Source organism: Onychomys torridus, chromosome 14 (assembly GCF_903995425.1).
Source record: "Onychomys torridus chromosome 14, mOncTor1.1, whole genome shotgun sequence".
NCBI classification, from domain to species: domain Eukaryota; kingdom Metazoa; phylum Chordata; class Mammalia; order Rodentia; family Cricetidae; genus Onychomys; species Onychomys torridus.
In genome coordinates this window covers 59470160-59498036 of record NC_050456.1, presented here as the reverse complement: position 1 = coordinate 59498036, position 27877 = coordinate 59470160, and the positions used below count along the sequence as shown (strand labels likewise).

Here is a 27877-nt window from a genome sequence, read left to right as displayed (position 1 = left end):
TCTATTGATTTTTGTTTTATGACCGAGAATGTGGTCAGTTTTTTAGAAGGTTCCATGAGGTGCTGAGAAGAAGGTATATTCTTTTGTGTTTGGGTGAAATGTTTGCTCTATAGATGTCTGTTAGGTCCATTTGAGTCATAACATTTGTTAGTTCCCTTATTTCTCTATTAAGTTTATGTCTGGCAGACCTGTCCACTGGTGAGAGCGGGGTGTTGAAGTCTCCCACTATTAGTGTGTGGGGTTTGATGATCATTTAGGCTTTAGTAATGTTTCTTTTACAAATGTAGGTGTCCTTGTATTTGGGGCATAAATGTTCAAAGTCGAGGCTTCATCTTGACGGATTTTCCTGTGATGAATGTGAAATGTCCATCTCCATTTCTTTTGATTAATTTTAGTTTGAAGTCTATTTTGTTAGACATTGTAATAGCTATATCAGCTTGTTGTTTAGGTTCATTTGATTAGAAAATCTTTTCCAATGTCTGTCTTTGAAGTTGAGGTGTGTTTCGTGCATGCAGCAGAAGGATGGATCATGTTTTCATATCCATTCTGTTAGTCTGTGTCTTTTTATAGGTGAATTGAGTCCATTTATATTAAGAGGTATTAATTACCAGTGATTATTAATTCCTGTTATTTTTTGGTTTCAGTGGTGGTGGTGGTAGTGTGTGTGTGTGTGTTTCCCTTCTTTGAGATAACAGGTGTTGAATCTTATGTTGTCTTTGTCGGATGGGTCTTTTGTTCCTTTATTGTCTTTTGGCCTTGAATGGCCAAGGGTTCTGGTGATTGACTGGTTGTCAGATGAGGTAGGGTTGTCTCAGCTAAGGTTTGGGGGCAGGGGTTTTGGGTGTCTAGATCCAGCATATCATCCAATTCTTCTGGCTGGTGTGGGCTTTGCTTCTGCCTATAGGGTCTGTTCTTCCAACTGGTGTGGGTTGTGCCTATGCCTGTGTGGTCTGTTCTTGCATCTGGTGTAGGTTTTTTCTGTGCCTGTTCTTCCACCTGATGGCACTTGTATAGGGGCTGCTGGTGTTGCTGGAGAGGGCGGTTCACGGAGCAGCTGCTCTTCTTCCAATGGGTGCAGGTGGTCCTTGTGCCTCTAGGGGTTGCTGATTTTGCAGGGGATGGTTGGCCGGGGGATGATGGGTTCAGTGGGTTTGAACTACAGAGTGTGTCTTGTAGATTACAGAGTCCAAAGGGTGGTGGTTGTGGGGGAGCGGCCTGCCCACGGGACTCTTACCTGCTGGCCTGCTGCTGAGCCCATCATCTCCACTTCTTTAAGGAACCCCAATAAATTAATTAGTTCACCAAGCTGGAATTTGGTAGTATCCTGACTTTGGTCTATCCTTGATTCTTTATCTGGAATGACTGGACGTTTGTTCACACCTCCTCAGGAATAGTGTCACATAACAATAGGGAACTCTGACACCAGAGCGTGATTAGACAAAGCAAGGCCATCTCATAATTCTAAACTCAAACAGAACAGTCCCACTGTCACCCACAATATGCCAAGTGCCACCTCTCTTGAGCCAGAATGGTGGAGCGTTTTCTTTTTAAACCAATTAAAGCATTATCCTTTTACTCTCCCTCCCTTAGGCTTTATTGATTCATTTCTACCATATCACAGAAAGCAGAAGCACTTCTCACACTCAACCGAAATCAAGCCTATCTCCCATAGACCTTCCACTAATCACCGACCCAAAGTCCAAATTCTATAATAGAATCCTTCTGATTCCTTCCTGTTAAGATACCCTGTGTGGTAGCTTGAATGCTATTGGCTCTATAGGCTCACATATTTAAATGCAATCGGTGGCACTGTTTGCAAAGTATTAGGTGGTGTAGCCTTGTTGAAAGAGGTGTGTTGCTGGGGCTCGGCTGCAAGATTTCAAAAACTCATGTCATTCCCAAATAGCCCTCCCCCTCTCTTCCTAGTTTCCCTCCTTCTCTCTCTCTCTCCCCCTCTCTTTCCTCTCTCTCTCCTTTCTCTCCCTCATACTTGTCGATCAGATGGAAGCTCTCAGCTACTTCTCCAGCACCTTGCCTGCTGCCATGCTCCCCACCATGATAGCCACGGATTCACCCTCTGAAACTGTAAGATTAAAGTCTCCAATTCAATTCTTTCTTTTCTAAGTTTCCTTGATCATAATGTTTCTTCACAGCAATAGGAAAGTCATTAAGACGCCCTATGCTGTATGTCCTCCCACATTGCAATAACTCACAAAGACAATTTGTTCAACTGCAGACGTGTTCTTGGTGGCCTTTGGTTAAAGGACACTAACAGTAGGCATTGTGGAAGAAAGAGGAGAGCTTAGACAGGAAGACAGGGCACCTGTCTCTTCAGCACCATTTAGGACATGTGACGACTAAAATGTCTGTATTCTCTGCTACAAGTAGCATGGGTTGATAGTCAGTAGCCCCCTTTATGTATCATATGGTCAATAACACCCTTTTGATGTAATTCAGATTAAAGGGGAACCTCCTATGTCAAGGAAAAAAAAATACTGTTTTGCAACCTAAACAAGACCAGTTCAAAGCCAGAGGATGAAATAGAATATATGTAAAGACAACATAAAGAAACAGGAGAACTAAGTGTCCCTGTAATGAGATACATATGCACTTATATAACACAGAAGAACCCACTCTGCAGTTGTGTGCAGGCTGTCCCTGCAGAGCCTGCCAACTCTGAGTCCTAGCTCAGAAAGCTTCTCCAGCCTCTTTCCAGCTCCCTTCTCCTGGCCCCCACTGAAATCCTAAGCCTGCTGGCCCCTAAGTCCAAAGCACTCTCTCTCTGCTCTTTCTAAAGCATCCCCCAACCTACAGAGGTGCCCTGCATGCACACAAGCACCCAGGGCAGTTCCACACACACACACACCTCCACTGCTGAGTCTGCCTGCTTGCACACACACATCACTTCCCTTCTCACTCTTCCTCCTGCCTCCCTTGACCCAGCAGTGGCAGGCACGCCTAGCTTGCCCATCCTGTTGTTTTCTCTCCCTAACTCCAGTAAATCACTCTTGCATTCCCATATGCATTTACAGATCATTGTCTCTCCAAGAACAAGAACCTGCAAAAATGGACCTTGTGTATGACAGGGATGGAAAAGAAGTGGGAAGAAAAGGAAGGAAGGAATTTCCATATGAATATAATGTTCTAAATGCAAAGCTCACGCTTTAAATATATTGCCATTTACTCCAGGGTTATGTATCTGAATTTAATGGGGACTCCCAAGTTTTCGGTCTCCTCATAATATCACCAAATCCATTCTTACTTCTAGTTTTGACCAAGTCTCTCTTAGAACTAGGATTTAACACATCTACACAAAGATTAAACCCAAAGATGCCTATCCAGTTATTCTGGATATAAAAGCATCCTGGCTTTTTCCTTTGTCTGATAAGACCAATAACACCCAGTGAGAAAACATCCCACAAAGTAAACATTCCTTCAGGATGGAGCTTGGTCCACAGCCTGAGGGCCTGCCACCCTCTCACCTTCTGTCAACTTCAAAGTTTGGAACTGGTAAAACCACACCTCCACAATCTATGACCTACACTTAGAACCTGATGTCCTTCAGTTGCAATCACAGAATGTGGCACAAACATCTGAAGGTTATTTATCTGGATTACTTATGACACACCTTCCAGATGCTGTCCTGAAGTTATGAGGGATATAATGAAGCGAAACGCCATTGTTCATTCAAGCTAATAGTCCAGAATGTAAATGAAAACCATGATATGTCCTTGTATCTGGCTACTAGATAAAGGATTTACATTTTATTTACGCATGCAAAACAAACACAAGAGAAATGACTTTAATTTGCCTCAACTACATCAAAGAAAGCACATTGTTTTCTAAGCTCTGAGAAAATATCCTGTTTCTCTCTCCTTAATCCTTCCTTGGCAGACATCACAATACAAATGCTAGCAACCTGTGCATATTACCAACTCAAACCGATCCTGTTGCGTAGGAAAAGATATAAGGCTCAGGTGAAAAGTAAGCTGGGTTGATGTACTGAAGCCCTTCCAGGGGGTTATGCACATTTAAGCACTCCATATCGCCCTCCCTCGGGCTCAGTGCTGTATTGCAGTAAAGAGCAAACAAGTTTTCTGCAATTTAGCAATCTGCGACAGTGACTTAGACATGTAATGTGAGACAGACAGAATAGAGACACCTGAGCAAATACTGGGGACTGACAAATAATATTATGTACAAGCAGAGTGAGTACATAACCTTAACTGGGGTACTGGCAGGGAACATGAAGGAGCATGTGCTCAGACTGGATAAGGCCCCTGAGAATTCACAGACTTTCTTCCCCCAGCCCCCACCCTGAAACTAAACATCATTCAAGGCAGCAGGCTGACCAAATAATTTTCCCACAGTCCTGACCCTACTTTGAAAATGTCAAGTTTCCCCAGAAAGTCAAGGTCCTGTTAGTATTTTCAAAACAGGTCAGTTACTGGTTGCTGGCTAATGGTAAAAGCTCTACCAACTCTAGACCTTTCCAAATCAAGAGACTAAAATGAATTCCCACCCCTTGCAAGGGTGTAAGTAAGAAACAGTAACATTTGTTAAACGCACCAGAATATAGAAAATGCTTTCTCCCTGAATGTGGGAACTGTACAGCAGACCAGAAAAGAACAATTATCAATCAACAATTATCTAGCCCTAGTTGATGATGACAAGAAATCATACAAATGATGTCCGACCTTAGCAAGTTTAAATCCACTTAAAAGGCCAGACTGAAAACATCTGAGAGCTATTTACAGAAATAAAGAGTAAGGAGGACGGGGTTAATCTCAAAAGTCTCAGCCACTAAGAAATACAAGTGAAATTGGGAAGGATGCCAAGCTTGAGACAAAGGACACATCAAGGGAAGGTCCCAAAGGTAAAAGGACCCAAAAGAACAGAAGATTGTATTAATGTAGAAACCTGTCAGGCAGGTAAGAAGCAGAACTCCATCTGCACAGCAGCTAGACAGGGCTCTAACTGCATGAAGTACTCAGGAAAAACAATAAATGAGAAAAGAAAAGGTCGGACCTTTACTAAACAGTGAGCCCTGCCTCCCAGTCTTAGTCATCAGATAACTACCTTTTCCTGTGTGCTAGGCAAAAGTTTCTTCCTCCAAAGAGAACTTTGAACACAGATTCGTATTTTATGTAAGTAAAGAAAACCCTAAATGTTCTGTGTTCTATTGAAATAGAGGCTGATAAAAATTTCAGGCAGTCACTGTATGTGACTTAGGTAAGAGTGAAGGGAGACTGGCATTGGTAAGTAAAGTTACGAGGATTCAGGGGCACCTCCAGGGAAGAGAAAGTGAGGGCCAATAAAGGAGTTCCTATTGAGACGAAATAAAAGATGAGTAATGCCGTACTGTGAGTAGTACAATAATATAAAATAATGTCAAGTATTCGTACAATATAAAAATAATTAAATGCCATAAGGGAACCTGTTGCTTGATAAGTCAATTAAAAGTAAAAGTAAATTTAAAAGATAATCACATGGTTCAAAAGGAAGAGACTTGATAATAGGTATGATAAAAGGTAGGAAAATAAACCATATTCTACTCTCTGATTTCAAAACAGTGGATGTCTTTGTTAGGGTTTCTCTTGCTGAAATGAAACACTGTGACCAAAAAGAAAGTTGGGAAGGAAAGGGTTTCTCTGGATTACATTTCCATATTGCTGTTCATCAAAGAAAAAAGTCAAATCTGGAAAATGGAGGCAGGAGCCGTTACGGAGGGCATGGAAAGGTACAGCTTACTGGCTTGCTCAGGCTGCTTTCTTATAAAGCTCGGGACCACCCGGTCTAAGAATGGCACCACCCACAATGGTCCCTCCCCCATCAGTCACTAATTAAGAAAATGCCTCACAGGCTTGCCTACAACCCAATCTTATGGAGGCACTTTCTTAATTGAGGTTCCTTCCCCTCAGATGACTTTACCTTGTGACAAGTTGACAAAGCCATCCCACACAGTGGAACTCTGAGGGAATACTGTTGATGGCAGAAATGAAGATAAGGAGGCAATAAAAATAAGAACTTGCAGCTGAGCATGGCAGCAAATACCTATAATCTCAGTATGGTAAGAAGACTGACATAAGTTCAAGGCCAGCCTGGGCTACATAGTGAATTTCAGGCCAGCCTGAGCTAGCATATGAAACCTTGTTGAGGGAAAGATGACTCAGACTGTGTCTTAGTTTGCTTTCTATTACTGTGATAAAAATCCATAACCAAAACCTACTTGGAAAGGAAAAGGTTTATTTATCTTACTAGTGAAGGAGACCTAGGCAGGAACCTAGAGGCAGGAACTGAAGCAGAGAACATGGAGGAATGTTGCTTCCTAGCTTGCTCTCCATGGCTTGATTAGCCTACTTTTTTATACAAACCAGGACCCCCTGCCCAGGGATGGCACTGCTCACAGTGGCCGGGACCCATTCACATCAGTCATTAATCAAGAAAATGGCTCCACAGTCTTTCCCATGGTTTAATCTAATAGGCATTTTCTCAGCTGAAGTCCCCACTTCCCACACTATCCTTGCATGTGTTGAGTTGAATATTTACAGTTGGTAAAGTACTTGCTGTACAAGCATGAGTGTACAAGCATCATTAGTAAAGAAACTGTGGTGATATATTGTGAACCCTAATAAACTTGCCTGAGGATCAGAGGACAGAGCCAGCCACTAGATTAGACACAGGTCAAGCAGTGGTGACACACACCTTTAATCCCAGAACTTGAGATCTCATGCCTTTGCTTGGGAAGTGCACACCCCTTTAATCCCAGGAAGTAATATGGCAGGGCAGAGAAAGGTATGTAAGACATGAGGAAACAGGAACTCTCTCTCTCTCTTTAGGCTAAGGATTTCATAGAGGTAAGAACTAGAAGCTGGCTGTTCTGCTTCTCTGATCTTTCAGCTTTCACCCTGATATCTGGCTCCAGGTTTTTTATTAAAAGACCATCTAAGATTCGAAACTGTCAGCATGACCACTCCCTGATCTCTTAAGGTTTTTATTGTATACATGAGAGGGAATACAGCAGAGGCATCTGGAAGAGTTCCGAGCAGAGAAAAGGAAAGCAGGCTAGCATGGCCAGGTCTAGGGAAGTGATGGGGTGGGGGAGACAATAGTGGAGATAGCATGAAATAGCATAGTGAGAGAATAGCAAGAGAAGGGAGAGACAGTAATTGCAGGAATATTAGAGAGTGGTGGTTATAAGGAAGGTGAGTAGATGGAGGGAGGAGATTGGCATAGGGGCTTTGAAATATCTAACAAGTACTTGTGAACAGGGACTGAGGAAGCCTAGAGGCTGACATGGGCTTTGATATGCAGCCACAGGTACATGTCAATGGAGAGCCATAAGTCCCTCTGCCAGAGGTAAGCAAAATGACTGGTTTTGGCAGATGGAAACCATTTTTCACAAGTTCCTGAAGAATGCTGGCTTTTGTCTAACTGCCAGAAGTCCTCTTATAGTTCAGCTTGAGTTAATTTCTGAATATATGGACACCCTGAGACCTAATATTGAGGACTTAGCTCCATCCTGCAGAACCCATATTTTTAAAAAGGCAAGCACTGCATCACGAACTTGTAATCACATTACTACGGAGGAGGAGACAGGATGGTCCTTGGGACTTCCAGTTAAACCAGTCCAGCTGAATCTACAAGCTCTGTACTGAGTGATAGACCCTGTCTCATAAACTAAAGTGAAGAAATTGAAAAAGATACCTGACATCAACCTGTCCTCTACACTTTGCACACACACAAATACACATGTGTACACACACACACACACACACACACACACACACACCCCACATGTTCACAAGCCTAGAGGAAAATTTGTAAGATTTCGTTTCCTCATCTCCTCTGATGCAAATGAACAGCAGCTAATTTTTAGCATCTCCCTAAAAATAAAGACTGTCAAAGGAGATAGAAAACAACTTTCAAAGACACTGAGACAGAGAGGACCTTCCTCAAACCCCAGATGAGTTCCTGGCCTTAAAACCAACTGTATGTCAGTGCTGGGAAATAAATCTCAGCAGAATGACCCAATTTGATTAAGGAGATTGCAAGAGCACTAAGATCCTGCCCTGCGACTCAAAGGAATCATGCACTGCATCATTACTTACTACATAACTATCTCCATGTCTAAAACGCCTTGGCTCTCACCTCTATCTCCACACAATCATCTAATCCCATCTCTGGCCAAGGAAGAAGAGAATATTGCAATACTTCCCTAGAGAAGAATGAGGACAAGTGTTTGAAAAGGTTTTCCAGAGCTGTTGGCACCCTCACCAAGTGGCTAGCAGTTCTGGAGGCAAAAATGAACACAGGAGTTGAACTAATCTTCCCTGGGGGAAATTTCTTTCCTTTTGTTTTATTAGGGAAAAGATGAGCGGCATGTTCTTGTATTGCAGCCTCTGTCAACTACAGGTATTGTTTTACCCAAGCTTTTTTTAAAAAAAAAAGACCTGTGCTTTTCAATTAAATTTTTAAAATACTTAAAATTTTAATGTAGCTGTTGCATATTTATCAGTGCTCACGTCATGTCCAATTCAAATTCTCAAAATAATTACAAAGAAATGTGTAGGAACCTTTACAAGTTCTTAACCGTGTGATAACTGTTCCATGATACTTGTTCTGATTCAAACGCAAAAGAGAGCCGAGAATCCATCCATTCCTTGAGTATCTAACCCAATTCCTCCTCACTTTCTCAGCCACCTGCTGCTGGTACGCTTGCGTTATTCTGGACTACATCTCCCAAGAGCTTCGGCCAAGAGATTCTAATGAAGTGCATGGTGGGAGTTGTAGTCCTAGGTGAGGAGGGCCTTTTTATCCGAGCCCTTACCTAACGCGCTGATTCAGGCGCTACCAATTAGCTGGGGCCATGTCGGTGAGGCCGTGGTCCAACCGGGAAAGCCGGTGTGAGAACCCTGCACAATGATTGGCTAAAGGATGACATAGGAGGCGTGTCCACAAATGGGGCGGAGCGAGCACAGCTATTGGACAAGGGGGCCGGAGCGGCGTCTGGGGATTGGCTGCGCGCTGGGCCAGGGAGGCCTGGGAAGGGGCAAAGAAGGAACCTGAGCAGGAAGAGCGGCAGCGAGGCGGTGGCGAGGCGGCGGTGAGGCGGCAGCGGCTGAGTTGGTCGCGGCGACCGCGACGGCTCTCGACCTCGGAGAACAGGATGCAGGTCCGCGTCGGGCTGACGCTGCTGCTCTGCGCGGTGCTCCTGGGCTCGGCAGCCGCGTCCTCGGGTCAGTATCGGGCCTCGGGAAGCAGGCCCCGAGCCACCGCCCCCCGACCGTGGTGGAGACAGGGCCGTGGGGCTCCGCGATCTGGGGTCACAGTTCGCCCTGACACTGTCACTCGCTCTTGCTTCGGGGCTTCGGTTATCCTGGGCCAAAGAGGGTGCTTAGGAAGCTGGACGTAAAGAAGGGTTGGTCACCCTGCCCACACAAAAGTCTCCCACGCAGCAAACTTTAGGTGACTTCTGACGAATGAGGAATTAACTGATGGGGAGGGATTCCCGACAGCTGGCTTAGACCCACCGGGATTCTTCCATCTTCACGTAGGCGGTGTGTGCACAGGCTCTGGGACACGCTGAGGTTTGCCAGTTGACACACCTGGAGCTGTCACTTTGTGCAGAGCAGGGTTCATGGGGACTAGGATGTTGACAGTGGCCTGGAGGGATTGCTCAACACCTGGTCTGTTAGTCTGGTTTTTAAAAGAAAAACTAACGATATAAATGTAGTCACTCTCGCCCCCACTCCCCTTTAAATAAACCTTCCTCGGGAAATGTGACCTCTGCCACGGTGTTTGTGAGTTTCTTGTAGACAGTGATTTTATGATTTTTGAGAGGGGCTTGATTCTGCCAAGATGAATGGAAAATAGTTTAGCCTTTGTCTTTGGATACGAAAATCTGTGATTATTAATTGATTTTTCAACTGAATGACTTATACTACTACTTTGCAAAGTATTTTTTAATGTTTCGATCTGCCAACATCAGAAAACTTACTATCTTAGGTTTGTTTATTTTAAACACACTTGGGATGTTTTAAGTGTTCATAAACATTGACTACAGAAAGACTTTGAGATTTTAATCAGTTTAATTCAACAAGACAGCAGCTGTTGGGTGGCTTAACTTTTTTTTTTTTCTTTTCTGGAACACTGCAAAATATAAATGTCAACCTTTTTTTGTTTTGTTTTTAACAACAGAAATTTTCCCAGATGGTGATTTGAATTCCCAGATTCACTGTCCTGGTTGTAAATGAAAGCCATAACACCATCCTACTTCTAAAATCAGAGAGTTAAACCAAGACCCTGCCTATTGTGTGCTTTAGATACCATTTCAAAAGTGGCAAGCATATGGTAATCACTTTACTGCCAGCACTGTGCCTGAGGCCGATTCTGCTCCATTTGAGGTGACAGTTTTTGTTGATTGTCAAATCCTTGAAGACTATATAATGCTTGACTCTTGCAGAAATTTTCCCAGTTGTTGTTCAAAAGAAGTATGAAGTGGGGCTGCTGCATGTTCTGGATAAAGACCCTGATGAACTGTAGACCTCCTGCAAATGAATTCCCCTTGGGATTTTCTTAATAATACAGTTTCAGGTCTAGAATACACCACATACCTATATGTGAATAAGCTCTGTGACTCTTCACACTGAAGTTTGAAGGTTCCGGTAATTAAACAATATGACACATATCCCTCCGAAATCCAATTTGCAGAGTTTAAAGAATGTTCAAACTTAACAGCTTTGCTTTCATCTCTGTCGACTGTGTTGTGTGTACTTTGAGCTCTTGGCATTGGAGACAGACAGTAACCAGTTGAGAGTTATTCTAAAGTACTTCGCACTCAAGTGCTTACATCTTAGGGGTGTGTTGATATAATAGAGTACAGAATTTAAGAAATGTCTGCTCTGATTTCTGTCACAGTGACAGCCACGCATTTCTCTGTCAAAACTTAGGCAAAAACTTAGCCAGGACTACAGTGTAAAAATGCCTGATGAGAGAGAGAGAAAGCCTGTGGACCCTGCTAATCCACAAGTTCCATGTTACCAGATTCAGCCAACTTGAGAGTTAAATTGTTGTATTGTAGTGTACCTGTGTGGACTTTTATTCCAATCCTTATTTCCTAAACAGTATAATAACTGTTTAACATTTACCTTGTAAGAAGGGATGAGGGCTATCTGCAATCTTGTTCTGTTTATATAAGGGATTTCTAGGGTTAGGACACCCTGAGGTGTCCTGGAACAAGGCATCTGTGTATATCAAAAGATATCTCTACTCTGCTCACATGAAGTTCAAATATCATTTGATATAAAGCTTTATAACTTAAAGACTTGGATTTTTCTGTTCTCCATGCCATGCATTCAGTTGCTTATTTACATAGGATTTTTGCCTCTTTTGAAATTTAGATTTAAAGCTTTGCTCTTACTGAAAATCCTATTTTTGTGGTCATTTTTTATTTATTAATGTTGCCCAGGGCAGGTTGAACTTACAACTGTATGACATAGGCTGTGATTAGCCAATAAAGCTGACCCTCATTCCATCACTGTTAGTAAACATCATCTAATATGTTGGCTTAGAGATGGGTAAAGCATGGTTCTTGTATTAGAAAGGCTTTCTTTTTCTTGTAAATGAATAAATTAAGAGGCGGGCAAAAGAAGGTATTTCTCCTTAATTTTCTCAACAGTGAAAGGGTGTTCATTTTTCTCACTTAGAAATACAGGCCTTGTTGGAGCTGGGAGTTTGCCTTATTGGTAGTGTCATTGAGGTGGCCTGGGTTCAATCCAAGACAGGGTGATGAGGGACTGAGAGAGATTAGGAGAATGAGTGTTACCGTCTTCACATTAGCTACACTGCCAGGTGTTTGAGGTTAGCTGTAGTAATAGAGAGCAGCTCCGACGTTGCTGAGAATGCTTAATTTCACTGTTCGAGTTGTTCCTCACAACATCATTGTGAATCAACAGACACATGGTGGTATTCCCTTTTGACAGACTAAGATAGTAGAGGCTGAGCAAGCTTTTCATATTGAGCCGTGTGTATCCAAATAAGTATTGGGGAAACCAGGCCTCAACTTTCCAGACCTTAGATTTGGGGTGACTTAGGATCCAGAATTTCCTAGGATCTGCACCCATGTTGAGCAAAGCAGAAGTGGGATGGCTGTTCCCTTTTCTCTAAACCCACTGCTCTTTATGTTTGGAGGTGGATTAATGTGTTTAATATACATGACACATAGTAAATGAATATGTAGAGTCACCTTTTCTTGATAGGATATCCCTAGTCGTGTGCAGTCTTGTAAGCTAGTATAACAAAAAGAAAAATGGGTCTTTCTTCAAGGCAGGTGTACAGTTAAAGTAGTTTTACAGTTACATCTTAGATGTGATACTGATGAATGAGACATTTGGAACTCCTCATTGAATCCTTTCGCATTTTTTTCTTCTTGCTTTGTTTCTGTAGCTGACAAAATGTAATGCCTGATTCAAGCATTTCTGTGCCCTTCCTTTTTTTATGCACAATGCCAGTTTCTTTGATTGTACTTGAAAACTACATTCAGAAGTCCTTAGAGTCACTTCCTAGCAACCTTTTTAAAGGTGTTATGTGTAAATATCGGCTGGAAAGAGAAAATAGCTTTAGCTTATCCTTAAAGCTCCTGTTTGGAGTGTAAGTTTTCCTGTTTAGTACCCGAGAAAGAACTGTTTTGTTGACCACGTCATCTTTGTGTATGCTCCTAGTTTGTGAAAGAAAGAATGATGCAATTCACATGAAACCACCTGATGTCACAGATCCTTTCTCCTGGAGTTCAACAACACGTTTTGCTCCTCCAGTGCCTCACTGTTTTCTGTGTTTCAGATGGGCGTCATTTATTATTTATTCATATGTTATCTCTGTTATTTACTTACCAGCTGTCTCTGTGACTGACTTAGTGATTTGCCCTTGCAGCTAGTCCAGAGGCCCAGCATATAGGGACATATACCATGGACAAGTGTGCATAGCTGGGGACTGATCTTCCCCAGTGTACTAAATAGTTGGTGTTTGTGATTAGCAAATTACATTTATACATACAACACTGATACATAATAGATATGGATTTCCTTCCCCTAGCAAGAGATTTACTGAGGACAGTATTTGAACCACTTAGATCTTCAAAAGCTAGGAGGGAGGCTGATTGGGAATTCATGGACCACTACCGAAGTGTCATGGGCACTGTGGAACTAAGGCATGCCATCCCACCACCATTACCTCCAACTTGCAAAAGTAAAACATCTTGTAGGTCCTCGTAAAGCAAGTGAATCTAAATAGGAGCTACACTTTTTTTTAAATTGGAAACATATGTGGCAAAACTTCACTGGAAGACTTACTTTCTGAGATATGCAAAACAAATACTGTAAAATAAGCTGTATAAAATTCAAACCCTTATGGTATAACCATCTGAAACAAAAATAATGCCACATTATCCAGTAAAAAGTGGTTTTATAGGAAGTTCACTGTGAATTTCTCATATAGTTTGTGGACGAGGGAATAGCGATGCCCCATTCAGAGTAGAATCAGATTGTTTTTAAAGCAGAAGGAAACAGGAGATTATGTGGCTGTTTGTCTTTACATTGGCAGTGACTATGGAGGTCAGACACTTGCACCTGCTGGCACTGAGTTGTTCCCGTTTCTCTAGCGAGCACTGTAAACAGCCCCAAGACTAGTGGAAACAGCCGAGAGTCATGGAAAGGATGATCGAAAACCTGTTTTCTGAGAAAACCAAGCTACCTGTGTGCATTCAGAAGCAAGCTGTCAATAGTGCCCAGAATCACTTTTTGTTTTGCTTTGTTTTTTTTTTTAACATAAACTATTGATTTCTTTTTCTCTAGGTTTATTTTTATTTTTCTGTGTTTGAGTGTTTTGCTTACATGTATGTCTGTATGTGCTTTCCTGTGCCCTTGGAGGCCAGAAAAGAGTGTCAGATTCACCAGAAACTGGAGTCACGGTCTGCTGTGAGCCACTATGTGATGTTGGGAACCAAACCTGAGTCCTTTACAAGAACAGCTAGTGCTCTTAACCACTGAGCCATCTCTACACACTCATGCACTCAGGTTCTCATGCACACACGCACAAGCGTGCACACACACCTTTTAAGAAGCTGTTGATTTCTTGGGGCTGAGGACCTGAGTTCAGGGCCAAGCACCGTGTCAGATGGCCCATAGCTGTCTATACGCCCCAGCCCTCGTCTGGCCTTTGTGAACACCCACATATATATGGCATACACGTACCCACACACATAGACATAAGAAACTGTTGATTTAATAAATACTCTAATACACGTAACACATGATAGTTCAGTGCTACATCTGACCTGTATCTGGTCATTTCTTTAGCAGAGTAAACCACAAATATTAAATATATTTGCCTAAATATGTTTTAACCCCACTGAATGATAATGGTTGTATTAGTGAAACAACAAAATCCTACTCTGAATTAAAATAACCTACCGTAACTCCAGATCCTCAGCAGAGAAATAGAGTGGCTAAAAACCTGGGGTGTGAAATGAGAGTTTCATTTTTATAAATTGAGATGGAGTCTGAAGAAGAGGCTGGTTTTGGGGAGTGAGGAGGGAGCCTTCTGGTTCTCCTGTGTGGAAAATGAAGGGGGAATTTTCTCCTTAATCTCTTGTGAAATCTTTGAATATAGTCAATTTTTAGCCAGGTGGTAATGGCGCAGGCCTTTAATCCCAGCACTCAGGAAGCAGAGGCAGGTGGATCTCTGTAGACGAGGTTTGAAGCCAGCCTGGTCTACAGAGCTAGTTTGAGGACAGCCAGGGCTACACAAAGAACCCTGTCTCAAAGAACCTAAATAAACGAACAATCTAGGTCCATGCACCCAGTGACTGGTTATTATCTGCTGTGTCCTTCCTCCAGGTTTTTCACATAGAAATCCTGAAATACTTGGACTCTTGGGTAGGGGCACATGGTGTCTTTTGTGTGCTTTCTAACTTTTATAGTTCCCAACCAAAAAGATAATTTGTCTTAAAATTTCTTTGCAGATGATGAAAGTAACCAGGATGAATCCATAGATTCCAAGGTAGGTACTAAGATTTGCACTGCACAAATTAAAGGCAGAAGTTATACACCTTAGAAAGGACATACTAATTCTGGGTAACAAAATTCAGTTAAAGAAGATAAGATGACACAAGTATTAATTCTAACTCTTTTGGTTAAAAAAAAGAAAATCACTGACCTATATAAGAATAATAAGAATTTCCCTAAGGAGTGCTGGCTCTTAGGGTGACTTTCAACTTAAACTTGAAGATGCTGTGTGGATGGTGGACATTCACACAAAAGAGCTTTAAGACAGCGTTTTCAGTGCCCAAAGAAAGATTGATTTTACTCCTTGTTTTTCTCCCTAAAGTCTTGTGTAGCTCAGGCTGGCCTCAAACTCACTATGTAGCTGAAGGTGACCTGCACTTCAGGTATACATCACCTTGCCCACTTGTGTGTGTGTGTGAGAGAGATAAGGTCTCAATATATAGTCTCAGCTGGCCTGGAACTCACTATGTAGACCAAATTGGCTTTGAACTTACAGAGATCCATGCCTCTGCCACCCAAGTGCTGGGATTAAGAGTGCATCACCATATCACCATGTAACTTTTAAAATCATGTCAGAGAATGCATCCTCGTGGGTTGCGCAAGTATAGCTGATTCTCACATATCCAAGGAGGTCCACTAGTTTTGAACACTGATCTCTAGATGGAACAGAGATAAAAACAGGAAGTCGTACATAATACAGAGTTACCAAGGGCAAGTATAAAGTAGGATGTAAACAAGGATATAATCCAGACTTTCAGGACTAAAGAAAGCTTATGGAAAAGTAACATTTGAGTCGAAATTGAAAGCTAGTCAGGTGGTGCAGCCCTGACTGTGATAAGCACATCAGAGCCTATAGTCAGGTACAGCTTGGCATGTCAAGAAGCTGAAGGAGACACTTGTAGACATTTGTCAAAGCAGTGGTCAGATTGGCTTGGGGGGAGTCTTGGTCCAGATGATGAGTAACAACTCCATTTTACATTCTCAGAGTTCTTTGCCAGCAGATGAGTCGGTGAAGGACCACACCACCACAGGCAGAGTGGTTGCTGGCCAGATATTTGTTGATTCTGAGGAAGCAGAGGTGGAGTCCCCTCTTCAGGATGAGGAAGAGGGCTCTAAGACCGAGGAGGAAGTCAGTGTCTCAGAAGAAATCAGCTTTGTAGACTCTCCAAATCCAAGCAGCAAGAGTTATGAAGAAGCAAAGAGAGTCCAGAAGCCAGGTACCATTGACACTTTGCTTGATTTTGCATGATGTTGGAAAGAGACAGTTGAAACTTTCAAACTAGGGAACCTGGACAGAGGCTAACGAAAGCTGAGCTTGCTGACTATTGACCACATGGAAAGTGCAAAGTGTACTTTTACAGGGTTTTCAAGGTTTTAGCACATCAGATATTCATTGTGCAGATTTGATATCACATGACCTGAATTCATAGATAAAATTGCATATATTTCCTATTAATATCTTTTTTATATATACTAGCATGTAAAGTCCTCTGAGGAAAAAATTAAAATTACATGTGAAGGTGGGACAAAAAGAAAGAAACACAAAATTTTCAGTGTAGTTGCAGAATTGTGTTAGGATTATTACCGCCCATTCTATCATCCTGTAACTTTTAAGTCTTCCTGGGTAATTTGATTTAGGTCTTGACCTTCTCCCATTGAAACTGAACCCTAATCTTCTTCTGACCTGCACCGGCCTCACAGCTTTACATTCAGAGCTGATTTGAAAACAGTGTGTGTTAAATGTCTGTCCTTTTGAAATTTGGCTCAGTATCCACTCCACCATAGGCTGCCATTTTACCATTTACTGTGTTACTTCACGATGACCACAGCAGCACTTACTTCATTGCCAGCCACTGCCAGGAATTGATCCCACTGGAAACTCTGTCATACTCATTAATAGAAAAATCATTTCTTAAAAATTGAAAGTGCCTAATCCATCAACTAGAAATAATGGTTGACAGTATCCTGGAGTATTCTGACAAGCTTTTCACCAGGTGTATATGTACAGTGAGAAGTCCTTTGCTTTCTTTTTGAGCACTGGTAGGAATACAGAGAGAAGAAACAAATGCAGGCGATTTTCATATACTCGCCAGTTGGTCAGTATTTCCCCACACAGCGAGCAGGCAGTTCTGCAGTGGATGTTACTTGATGCTGCCCGGTTTCCTCTTCTTTACCTCAGTTCCATCACTCTGCCTGGAGATAGAATCAGATCCCCCAGGCCTGCCACCTGCCCCGCTCACATGCCAATTGCCTGTGCTTCTGACAGTCTATGTAAGCCAGAGTCCCCATGACATCATCCTTAGGTTCAGTTAATCTGTTAGAGCAGCTCACAAAACTGGGGAGTAGACTTGTGTTTACCCATTTGTTATAAAGTATATTACAAAGTATATTAAAGATGGAGGTGAACAGCCAGATAAGAAATGTGTAAATTGAGGCAGAAGAAAAACAAAGCTTCTGTGCCCCTCTGGGTACACCACCCCCCAGGAACCTCCATCCTCTCAGCTGCCGAGACCCTCTTGGAACTTGGTCTTTTGGGATATGTATGGAAGCTTCATTAACTTCTGCTCCCCTGATGCAGTGGCTAAGGCTTTAGCCCTCCGATTGCATGCTTAGTTCCCTAGTTTGGTAACTTGGCACCCTGGCTCCCACTCACATTGGTATATAGTAGGGAATTCTCTGTCCCAAGGGAATCTCAGATTCTAGGAACTACAGATAAAGAAACATAGAGGATGAACAAATAGACTTTTAAAAGACCTATGATCTACAGTTGTTCCAGTTCACTCTACAAGGCCATTCTTGTTGCTCAAAGTTCCTTCTTTTTGTCCATTGGGAATACCTTTAGTTTATGCCTTTGTCCTTTGGACTGGGTTCTAGTGATATTTTGTAACTTTTCTCAGGCAGAATAATGTGTCTCAAACTCAGTATATTTCCTAACCCTAAGGTTAACCTCAGCCATTTCTTCAGAAAACCTGGATGCATTTCCATGAGTTAGACCCTGCCTAGATACCTACAGTTCACACTGCCATTGAGCCTTTTCATGGGCCTTTTCAATAGATAAGTTTGCCGGGTGGTGGTGGCAGCGGCAGCCTTTAATCCCAGCACTCGGGAGGCAGAGCCAGGCGGATCTCTGTGAGTTCGAGGCCAGCCTGGGCTTCCAAGTGAGTTCCAGGAAAGGCGCAAAGCTACACAGAGAAATCCTGTCTCGAAAAACAAAAACAAAACAAAATAGGTAAGTTTAGGAATTTAGCGTTTAGGCTCATACTTCCAGTGCTAATTAAGTATTACAGGTGAGGTAATGAGAAGAGTCTGATTGACAAGTTGAACTTGAAAGAATCAGAGCTCTTATCCATTGCCAGACATGGTGCATATTTTCAAAGGGACGCACAGGAAAGGAAGCGAAGGCCATGACCGGCAGAGCTCCCTGCAGCTCCTTTTTTGCCTCCATCCAGAATGGCCAGAGCCAGGTCATAGTGTGCAAGGCCTCCAAGGGACACTGTGGAGTGTCTCTTGCACAGAAGAGAGCCAACTAGATAGCTCCCCTTCATTCTCTGATAATCATAAAATTTAAGATACCCTCTAGGATAGCAGTTCTCAATCTGTGGGTCACAACCCATTTGGGGGGGTCAAACGACCTTTCCACAGGGGTCACATATCAGATATCCTGCACGTCAGATATTTGCATTATGATTCATAACAGTAGCAAAATTAGAGTTATGAAGTAGCAATGAAAATAATTTTATAGTTGGGTACCACCACAGCATGAGGACCTGTACATTAGAAAGGTTGATAGCCGCTGTTCTAGAAAGTGGTGTCTGCATGTATCTGAGGCTTGTGTAAATGAACAGTCTAGATGACCAAGACCATCCTGCTAAAATGTACTGTGATATTTTCTGTACCTTTAACATACCTGATGGCCAGTCTGTGGATAGCATGTTTATAAGGGATTCTGATCAAGTCTCTCTCAGGCCAGTGAAAAGACACAACAGATAGGGTTTCTGATGCTTTTTGTCTCCAGAATGTATTTACTACGGACTTGAGATAGTGTTTTAACTATCTGTTATGTAATTGTTTTTGCGGGTGATTGTACCAACAACTTTATAAACATTACATTCACCCATTCAACTTGTTTTAGTTTTCAGTAATGATTTGGATTGATTTTTTTTTATTTATTCAGAATGCACAACCACTTATGCATGCATATTTAATATATAATCTACACTGCATGAGTTTGCATGGCTTTGTGTGTTCTACTCAGCTACTTTAGAATTAGATCCTATAACAGTCCCTTCTACATTGCTCCCTCTATTAGCTTCAGGTTCACATTGCTGCTGTATTAATCTTCTAAAATTCACATTGGACCCTGCTTCCTTATTTACAGTTACTACCTCCCGTCCACCTTCTGCAACGAAGCACACACTTCTTAGCATGATTCACAGAATCAGGCATGTCAGCAGCTCCTCTGCACTCTCACCCTCCCTAGAACATCCTTTCCCAAAAGTTCCCCAAGCATGCTGTACAGATTGTGTCCTGGGCCTTTCCACAGGTTACCCTCACAGCTTAAAATGTCCTCTCCGCCCCCTTGAACAAACCCAGCTACCAAATTGCTGATCTTCCTTCAGCTGCTCTTGGTGCAGCAGTTTCTGCACCATCCAAGGGTAAGAGCCTCCCTTCTGGCTCAGACTTTGGCTCTTTCCTCTAAAGTGAGTCCTTGACAGCAGGCAGGAAGGCAGAGCCAACTTTCTGCTCACTCTCCTGGGTTCTGTCATCTTAGAATCTAGACTTCTCACCTTTACTGTAGGCCTTACCTCCCTCTAGCCTCCTCTTCTGCTGCTCCCCTTCTCCCACGTGTCCCCAGCCACACCTACCTTCCTACCTCTCCTGAACATTTCCTACTGTGTTAGCAAAACCACAGCCCCCGGGTTAGTAATTCACTAGGAAGAATCTAAGGACTTATCATGTAGTTGTATTCATAGCTACACTTTAATAAATTAATTTTATACACGCACACGCGCGCGCACACACACACACACACACATGCTGTGGCAGGCACGTGCCTCTCCCCTATATAATTCATTTTAATTTTAAAATGCAAAGCACAGTCAGCATAGGAAGAAGTGCATGAAGTGAAGCCTGGGGGAGTTCCCAAGGGTCCTTTCCCAGGGATGTCACCCCAAGTGCACTTAACTCTCCAGCTATAAGTTATAATAACACATAGCAAACATTAGAGTCCCAGTACCGAACGCTGGGGCTGACACAGCACCTGACGTCTTTTATTGGAGCTGGGCAAGGTGCAGCTGTGTACTTGGCATGTACCAAAGTCACGGACATGCAGAGAGAATGCGAGCGTTCGGTATGAATCATACTGTTTGTATAGTTTGAGGGAGCCACTCTAAGAGCTGGCATGGTGGGAGCTCATCAGAAATGCCAGCTAAGGGCAGCCCTTGTCAGCAGACCTTTTCAAGGATGGAATTTAGGCTGATACTTTCATTCTTCTCAGCTCATTCTTTACATACATGGTCATTGGCTAAAGGCATCTGTAGATATAAGGTGTTATCAGTAAGACCCAGGAATACTGAGGCCAGACTGCTGCTTTGCCCTCCAGGAGTCCTGTACTAGTGAATTACAGCAAATCCTATTAGTGGTAATAGATCTGTTGGAAAGCCAGGTGGCTTCCTCCATAAGTTTCTATCTTAACATTTTTGCTTTTAACCTGGCCCAAAGCATCAATTCAGGCACGGTTTTACTATGTTGAAGTAAACCCAACAACCTTCCGGGGCTGAGGTCATGTTATGAGACATTCCGTCCCGTATGGTTCACATGACACCATGGGAACAAAGAGCTGAGAACGCACTGTTCAAGCAGGATGCACATTAAGTGGTGTAATGTGACCTTCCACCACGATGACTCGTCTTAGTCTCCCTGGTCTGGTCCTTGGTTTCAGAGGACTTGCTAGGAGGTTCCACGTGGCTGTGATGTCCATAACCCAGTCATCTACCCAGGAGTCTGAGAAAGGGTCTGGAGGGTTTCTGTGCAGGAAGTGAAAGCTTGGTCACCCAACGCCTTCTCATAACTAGCCTGTCTTTAGGACATAGTACCAGCTTCTAGAAACAGATTCTAGAGATCACGAATGCCCTCTGCCCCTTCTTGCTGACTCCATGTAGGAGTTAAGTTTATTTGCTCAGTTGTTAGAAAATCAGTAATTGCGTTCAGAAACCGTAAGTACACATTTTTTCAGCCATTCCCTAGTTTCATCTAGAGCATTTGTCTAGAGGGATTATGTGGAAGAGGCACAGAACAGTGCCACAGAAAAACATTTTTGTGTAACTGCACCAGGAAGACAGTGCTCAGAAACTGAACACAACAAAATCCCAACTTTTCAAACACTGAAAATTAATGCATGTATTCCCTTACACTTTCACCTTGATCGTTCTTCATTTACCAGTTGGTTCAGAGGAGAGTTGTAATTCCTCAGCTCTTCCGCACAGGAAGTGGGTCATCATCCATGTGGCACAGGGAAAGAAGCACGAGGTCAGCAGCAGAGAGACTTACTCAGCAGGAATCAGGTGGGCCTGCCCAGAGTGAGCAGAGGATCATGGTCTCTGCAGCATGCCTTCTCCAGACTTGTAGCTCTAGGCAGTAATCACACGTTCATGGTGCTGTCTGTATCTGAAGTGGACAGCTGGTCAGCAGCTGGATTTCAGGGGTCCCAGTGCCAAATGAGCCCTTCCCGGTGAGCATGTGAGTGTGGCCATTCAGGCCAGCCAACCCCCCAGAATGGGGCTTTTTCACAGCGGTGGGGCCCCTGAGCAGTGTCCTAAATGTGTGAGTCTTCAGGAGCATCAGTGCTGTTCACTGAGCTCATTCCTGCTTCAAACGAGGCAGAGTTCCCACTGGGGCTGAAAGCCTATCCTGGGCAGTATTGGCTTTCGGCTCAGAATCAAGTCTAGGCAATTGTAAACTTGGGCCTCAGAAAAGGCCAGATGTTAGCACATCAGAAGCAAGGTGCTTCAGGGTCAAAGAGTTGAAAAGGCCAGGTTTTCCTGAGCCCTTTTGTCTAGTCAATCTTTAGCATCTTAACAGAATACTTTCAAGTTGGAAAATCATCCACCTCTAAGAAATCAGACTTTGGCCAGCTCTGGTGACACATGCTTTTAATCCAAGCACTCTGGGGCAGAGGCAGGCCTGGCCTACATAGTGAGCTCCAGGCCAGCCAAGGCTATGCAGTGAGACCCTGGTCACCAAAAAAAAAAAGGAAGGAGGAAGGAAGGAAGGAAGGGAAGGAAGGAAGGAGGGAGGGAGGGAGGGAGGGAGGGAGGGAGGAAGGGAGGGAGGAAGCAATCAGACTTCAGCTTTCACAAGAGTGAATTAGCAAACAAAACCTGATTTTTAAACTCCTAAACAGTATCTCTCTATAGACCACTTTTTTTTTTTTGTTTCCTCCTTAAACAGAACAATCCACATCTTCCATAACAGAAAACATCATCTCATGAGACTTGTCATATTTCCAGTCTCACAGTTTAAATTCTATTCCGTGCTGCTGGGAAAAACCAAGGAAATTGCGTCTCAGTAACATATTCTTCAGTTTCTCTTGACCACGGTGATACCTCTAGCATGTTTAAAGTCATAAGTACTTATTAATATTGGTGTATGAACTTTTACCATATATCCAAGATGTCTAACCACAAAATGAAGCGCCACTAAAAATCCTTCTTCCATTTCCCCCCGTCACTGCTGTCTAGTCATACCCCCGCTAATTCAGCATTTGCTGTGTTTCCTCAAACAGCCAGAGAGAACCCAGCTGGCCTGAGTACAGGAAGGAAGGCTGCCACAGCACTGATAGCACCCAGACTGAACATTACCTGAAGCCCTTTTGCCCTCCTCTGGCTTATCTGCCCTTTTTCTTCAGCCCTAGGACCTGGTTTAATCCCATACCCCGCCCCTATACACACATGTATACATTCTTTTAGAGGAGGGACCAATGTGAACTCTAACATCTTTGGTCCATCCTGGAGAATTTAAGGCCCATCGGAGGTCAGATCAATAAACAAAACTGTTTATATCAGCTAAGCTACTCTTAATTTTCCCTTTCTACAGCCAGTAAAAGCCACAGCAGCCAGAGGATCCAAGCCAACTCTCAGAGTTAAACCCCTTGTTTCCAGCTGCCACGGGCTGCTTTCCTCTTCTCGTGTACACAGACCCACAGTTGCTACCTTGTATGGCTCTGTAACCCACCTCCCTGTGCACCTGGCTTGTCGTGCCCTGCCCTTCCCTCCTCCTCCCTAGCGGTGCTTTTGACACATTTCAGGGAGTCCTGGGCGTTCTAGTAAATCCCACTCGAGGAACCCAAGACAGTTCGGCGATTTGCTAGAAGGAGTCAAAACACGTGGCCAGCACTTCTCAACAGTGGGACTCAAAGCAAAGTCAGTGAAGGGGAAGGGTGCATGTGGCCAAGTAGAGGAAACTAGACACAAGGAGTGTCGGCATCGCCAGAGCCCAGCCCGCCTAGCTCGGCAGTTCCCAGCACATGCTGCCCTTGCAGATGCTGGTCAGGCAGCTTACAACTGCTTGTGATTCCAGCTTTCTCCTGGTCTCCTTAGGCACTGCACTCATGTGCACATGTACACACACACACACACACACACACACACACACCTAAAAATGAACTGGGGAGAATGTATAAACACAAAAATGTAATTTATTTACAGTTTTGGCCAAAACTGGAAAGAGAGAAATTCTCAATCTCTCAACACCTAAACAATGTTGCAAGTTATAGAAAAGGTGAAACAAAAGCCAGCCAGTGTGCACATGTGGATTTAGCCAGGTGTGTCTCAGTTATTTGAACTAGAGGCTGAGTCCTTTCTCCTGGCAGTTGGGCCAGGGTTTGGGAGGTCTAGTCATTTTTATTCCATATGGTATTTGCTGCAGGGAGAAGGAACTGAAAACACGTTTTGCCTAAATTCCCAGGGCCCCATTTCCATCTAGGACTCACGTGGCACCCCCAGCTGCCATGCACAGAGCACACTGGGGTAGGCCATGAGGCACTGCCAGTGGGGAAGCTCATGAGAGACCTAGTGTCTGGTGTTTTGACTGGGAACTAGCCAGTTATTCGCTTTGGCCTAGCATGTGCCAAAACTATAGACTCTCAAGAGGAAAACAGGTGTTGAGCATAAACCACATTTTTACAAACAAGTGAGTCACATGAATGTGTGTGGGGCAGGGGAGCCCTTTTTTTTTCATGTTTGCAAATATAAATGAAAAGCTCAAAATGTCTACAAAGCCTCATTACCTGAAGAAAAAGAATTTGAAGTGGTAGGCAAAGATGATTGGGTTTTTTTCTTTACATTTGCATAATGCCCAGCTGTTTTATGTCATATAAAAAATACAAAAATGCCGGGCAGTGGTGGCGCACGCCTTTAATCCCAGCACTCAGGAGGCAGAGCCAGGTGGATCTCTGTGAGTTTGAGGCCAGCCTGGGCTACCGAGTGAGTTCCAGGAAAGGCGCAAAGTTTTACAGAGAAACTCTGTCTTGAAAAACCAAATAATAATAATAATAATAATTCAGTATAATAACCAGCATCTTGATCTATTCAGCTGGCACACACAAGTTCAGAGAAAGCAAGTTGCTGGGGGATGATACAAAGGTATTCCTACTTCTTTGTTGCTCTGGGGAAGACAGGAAAAGACCCATCCCCTAGTGGGGGATTAAGGAATCATAGGCAGTGGCTTCCAGCAGACCCCAACTTTTATGGAAAAGATTTTGTTGCTATTGACCCAAAACTTTACTCTCCCTCCAAAGGGAGTGAGAAGGTTTATTCTGAGCTAGGTATGAGTGACCAGGTCCTGGAAGCATTGGTTATTCCAGTGTAGAAGCGGCCACAAAAAGTTTTATAGTCTCAAAAGAAAACTACAAATCAATGCCTTTTTTTAACCAAATGATGGTAGCATGAGGATATCGGGTTAGGAGAGTTAAAATGAAGAAATCTATTAAAGGTTCCGATGTTATCTGATGACATTTGTAGCTTTGGAGTTGGTGGAAGCTAATGGTCTGGTAAGCTTATGCACGGCAGAGGTTTTATCTGACAGTCGAAAGGATGTCATGTCAGACATGAGTGAATGAGAAAGGGCTGTGTAGGGACTAAGGATAACCTTGACCTCAGGTCTGAAATATTCCAGCTTTCCACAATCATAGAACTCCTTTGTTAGAAGCAAGTTATTGACTTTTATTATTCATATACTCGATATAAAAAGGAATGTGGTAAACAGGTTAGAACAGTGGTTCTCAACCTTCCTGATGCTGTGGCCCTTTAGTACATTTCTTCATGTTGTGGTGACCCCCCCTACCATAAAATTATTTTTGTTGCTACTTCATAACTGTAATTTTTCCACTGTTATGAATCATGAAATAAATATCTGACATGCAGAATGTCTGATATGTGACCACTGTGAAAGGGTCATTTGATTCCCCCCCCCCCAAAAGGGGTTGTGACCTACAGGTTGAGAACCAGTCAGTTAGAGCCATAGGAAAAAATAAATCTGGGTAGGTCCATGCTCCTTTACATGCCAGTCACCCATGGCAACCCTTTCCTCACACAGCCCCTGGCACACTTGGAGCTGCTGACTGAGCAGGATGGTAAACTTACATCCCCTGCAGCTACAGAATGAGTGGCATCTACCTGATGCAACCATTTGAAACATTTGTTTCTCCCACTGAAAGTATTTTTAAAATTAGTTTCTTAAGATGTGTCTTTTGGGTTGGGGATTTAGCTCAGTGGTAGAGCACTTGCCTAGCAAGCACAAGGTCCTGGGTTCAGTCCTCAGCTCTGGGGAAAAAGAAATGTGTCTTTTGTTTAAACTAAAAACAAAGGAGGGATACCTCTAGCCTTTCAGAGGAAGGGCGTCAGCAATAATAGCAGCTGTCAGTTCTTGGACTGACTATCTTACATGACAGGGCCATATTAAACAGTCTAGTAGGAGCTACATTGCAGGGCAGCGGGGTGGGACTAAGCAAAACCCTCAATAAGTAAGTCCTCTAATAAAATTCCGTCCTCTTAATACTTAATAAAGTGCTTCCCAGAGGAATGTGTGAGTGATTGATTCTACCTGGGAAGCATTATCCAGTGTAACTTTAGATGGTTGAAATTGCTGTGTTCATTCAGAAAAAAGGGAAATGGTCCTAGCAGTAGAGACGATTCCCTTATGTCTGCCTTGGTTTTGTTCACTCCTTAGACAGGAGTTTGGGGAGCTTTTTGGTTGGATTTGTTGTTTTGTTTAGCTTTGCTCTGCTTTCTGAGACTCTGTAGTCCAGGCTAGTCTCAGACTCAGGACAGCCTGTAGGCAGTTTCCTAGTAGACTTTGAACACCATGCTGCTTTATCTTAAGAACTCAAAGTCTAAGCTAGATGTATGTGAGTAGTTAACCAGGCTCACTTAAGTGAACTTGACCTCAAGTCGTCTCCAATCAAATCAGCCCTTCCTCTCCTCTGTCTCCCATTTTAAGTGCTGCGGCGTATCTCTTGGCATTCAGATTTTGGTAGCTGAAGCTTGACATTGTTGAATCCATGCATCACAAAGGTGATTATATTTAGCCTTATGTTTCTTTTTTTTTCCAGTTTTGACTGCCATTGAAGGTACGGCGCACGGGGAGCCCTGCCACTTCCCTTTTCTTTTCCTGGATAAGGAATATGATGAGTGCACATCGGATGGGCGGGAAGATGGCAGACTGTGGTGTGCCACAACCTATGACTACAAGACAGATGAGAAGTGGGGCTTCTGCGAAAGTGCGTATTGCTCAAGTTGGGGCATGCCCTGTTGCTTTCTGTCTAGGGCAGCATTTGGAAGGCATGTTCTAGCTGTCCTTTTCCACATGGATCAGCGTTAGTGACATGGTCACAGCCTTAAAGAACAACTTGAGAGCCGTGAGCATGGAGTATACTTACTTCAGGCTGTCACTCAGCCTTTTCACACTTAAGTCTCATTGATTCACAGGTACTTCCATAAATCCTTGAGGCAGGCTATTGAACTTATTAATACAAAACAGTTCATCAATAATGGAAGCTGACTGATGGCAAAGGTTAATAGTGATCAGAAGAAAACCAAAAAAAAAAAAAAAAAAAGGCTTTGAGTGAAATATGCTATGCTTATGTAACACTTGACATGTGAGTAGAGTTAACCACCCTGTGGGTCATTGTTGCCCTCTGCTGGAAAACTGGGAGCCGTAGCAGTAGGGTACCAGATACCATTTCTAATAGCGTGGCTATCGACTCCTAAGTGTCCCCAGAAGACAGCATCAAACCTCTAGATGTAGGCCAGTGTGATTAGTTTAATATGCCAGGTTTTCCTTTATTACAAAAAGAATTCACATTGTCTTATGATGAGTTCTGTATTCTGTTTTAATGTTGCATTAGTAGCAAAATAGTTTTGTTTTTTTTTTTAACCCACAACTGTCCTATGATTTTTTTTTTTTTTAGTGTTATATTGAGTATGAAAAATAATGAGCTGGACCGGAGATGAAGCTTGATTAATAGAGTGCTTGCTTACCATACACAAAGCCCTGGGATTGGTCCCCAGCGCCATATATACTGGGTGTGGTGGCACATGCCTTAATCCTAGCACTCTGAACAGTCATATCAAAAGTTCAAGGACATCCTTGGTTACATAGGGAGTTTGAAGCCAGCCTGGGCTACAAGAAATCCTGTTTCAGAAAAAGAAGAAAGAAAATAAATAAACTTGAACATTCTATACTAAATTAGATCTACATTTAATAAGAATCAAGTTTCAAGATTTTAATTAGATAATTAAGTACTTTTGTAAATCTAC

General features: G+C 43.0%; 1 protein-coding gene across 1 annotated transcript in view; it reads left to right on the top strand.

Annotated features, from left to right (window-relative positions):
- The first annotated feature begins 9023 nt into the window (after positions 1-9023).
- The window catches only part of Sel1l (SEL1L adaptor subunit of ERAD E3 ubiquitin ligase), a 46349-nt gene continuing 27495 nt past the window's right edge, over positions 9024-27877 (top strand). Inside the window, exons 1-4 of the mRNA XM_036205890.1 lie at positions 9024-9239; positions 15020-15057; positions 16048-16279; positions 26671-26838. Of these exons, the coding sequence (XP_036061783.1) occupies positions 9170-9239; positions 15020-15057; positions 16048-16279; positions 26671-26838 (508 nt within the window). The 5' untranslated portion in view covers positions 9024-9169. The remainder of the gene's footprint in view (positions 9240-15019; positions 15058-16047; positions 16280-26670; positions 26839-27877) is intronic.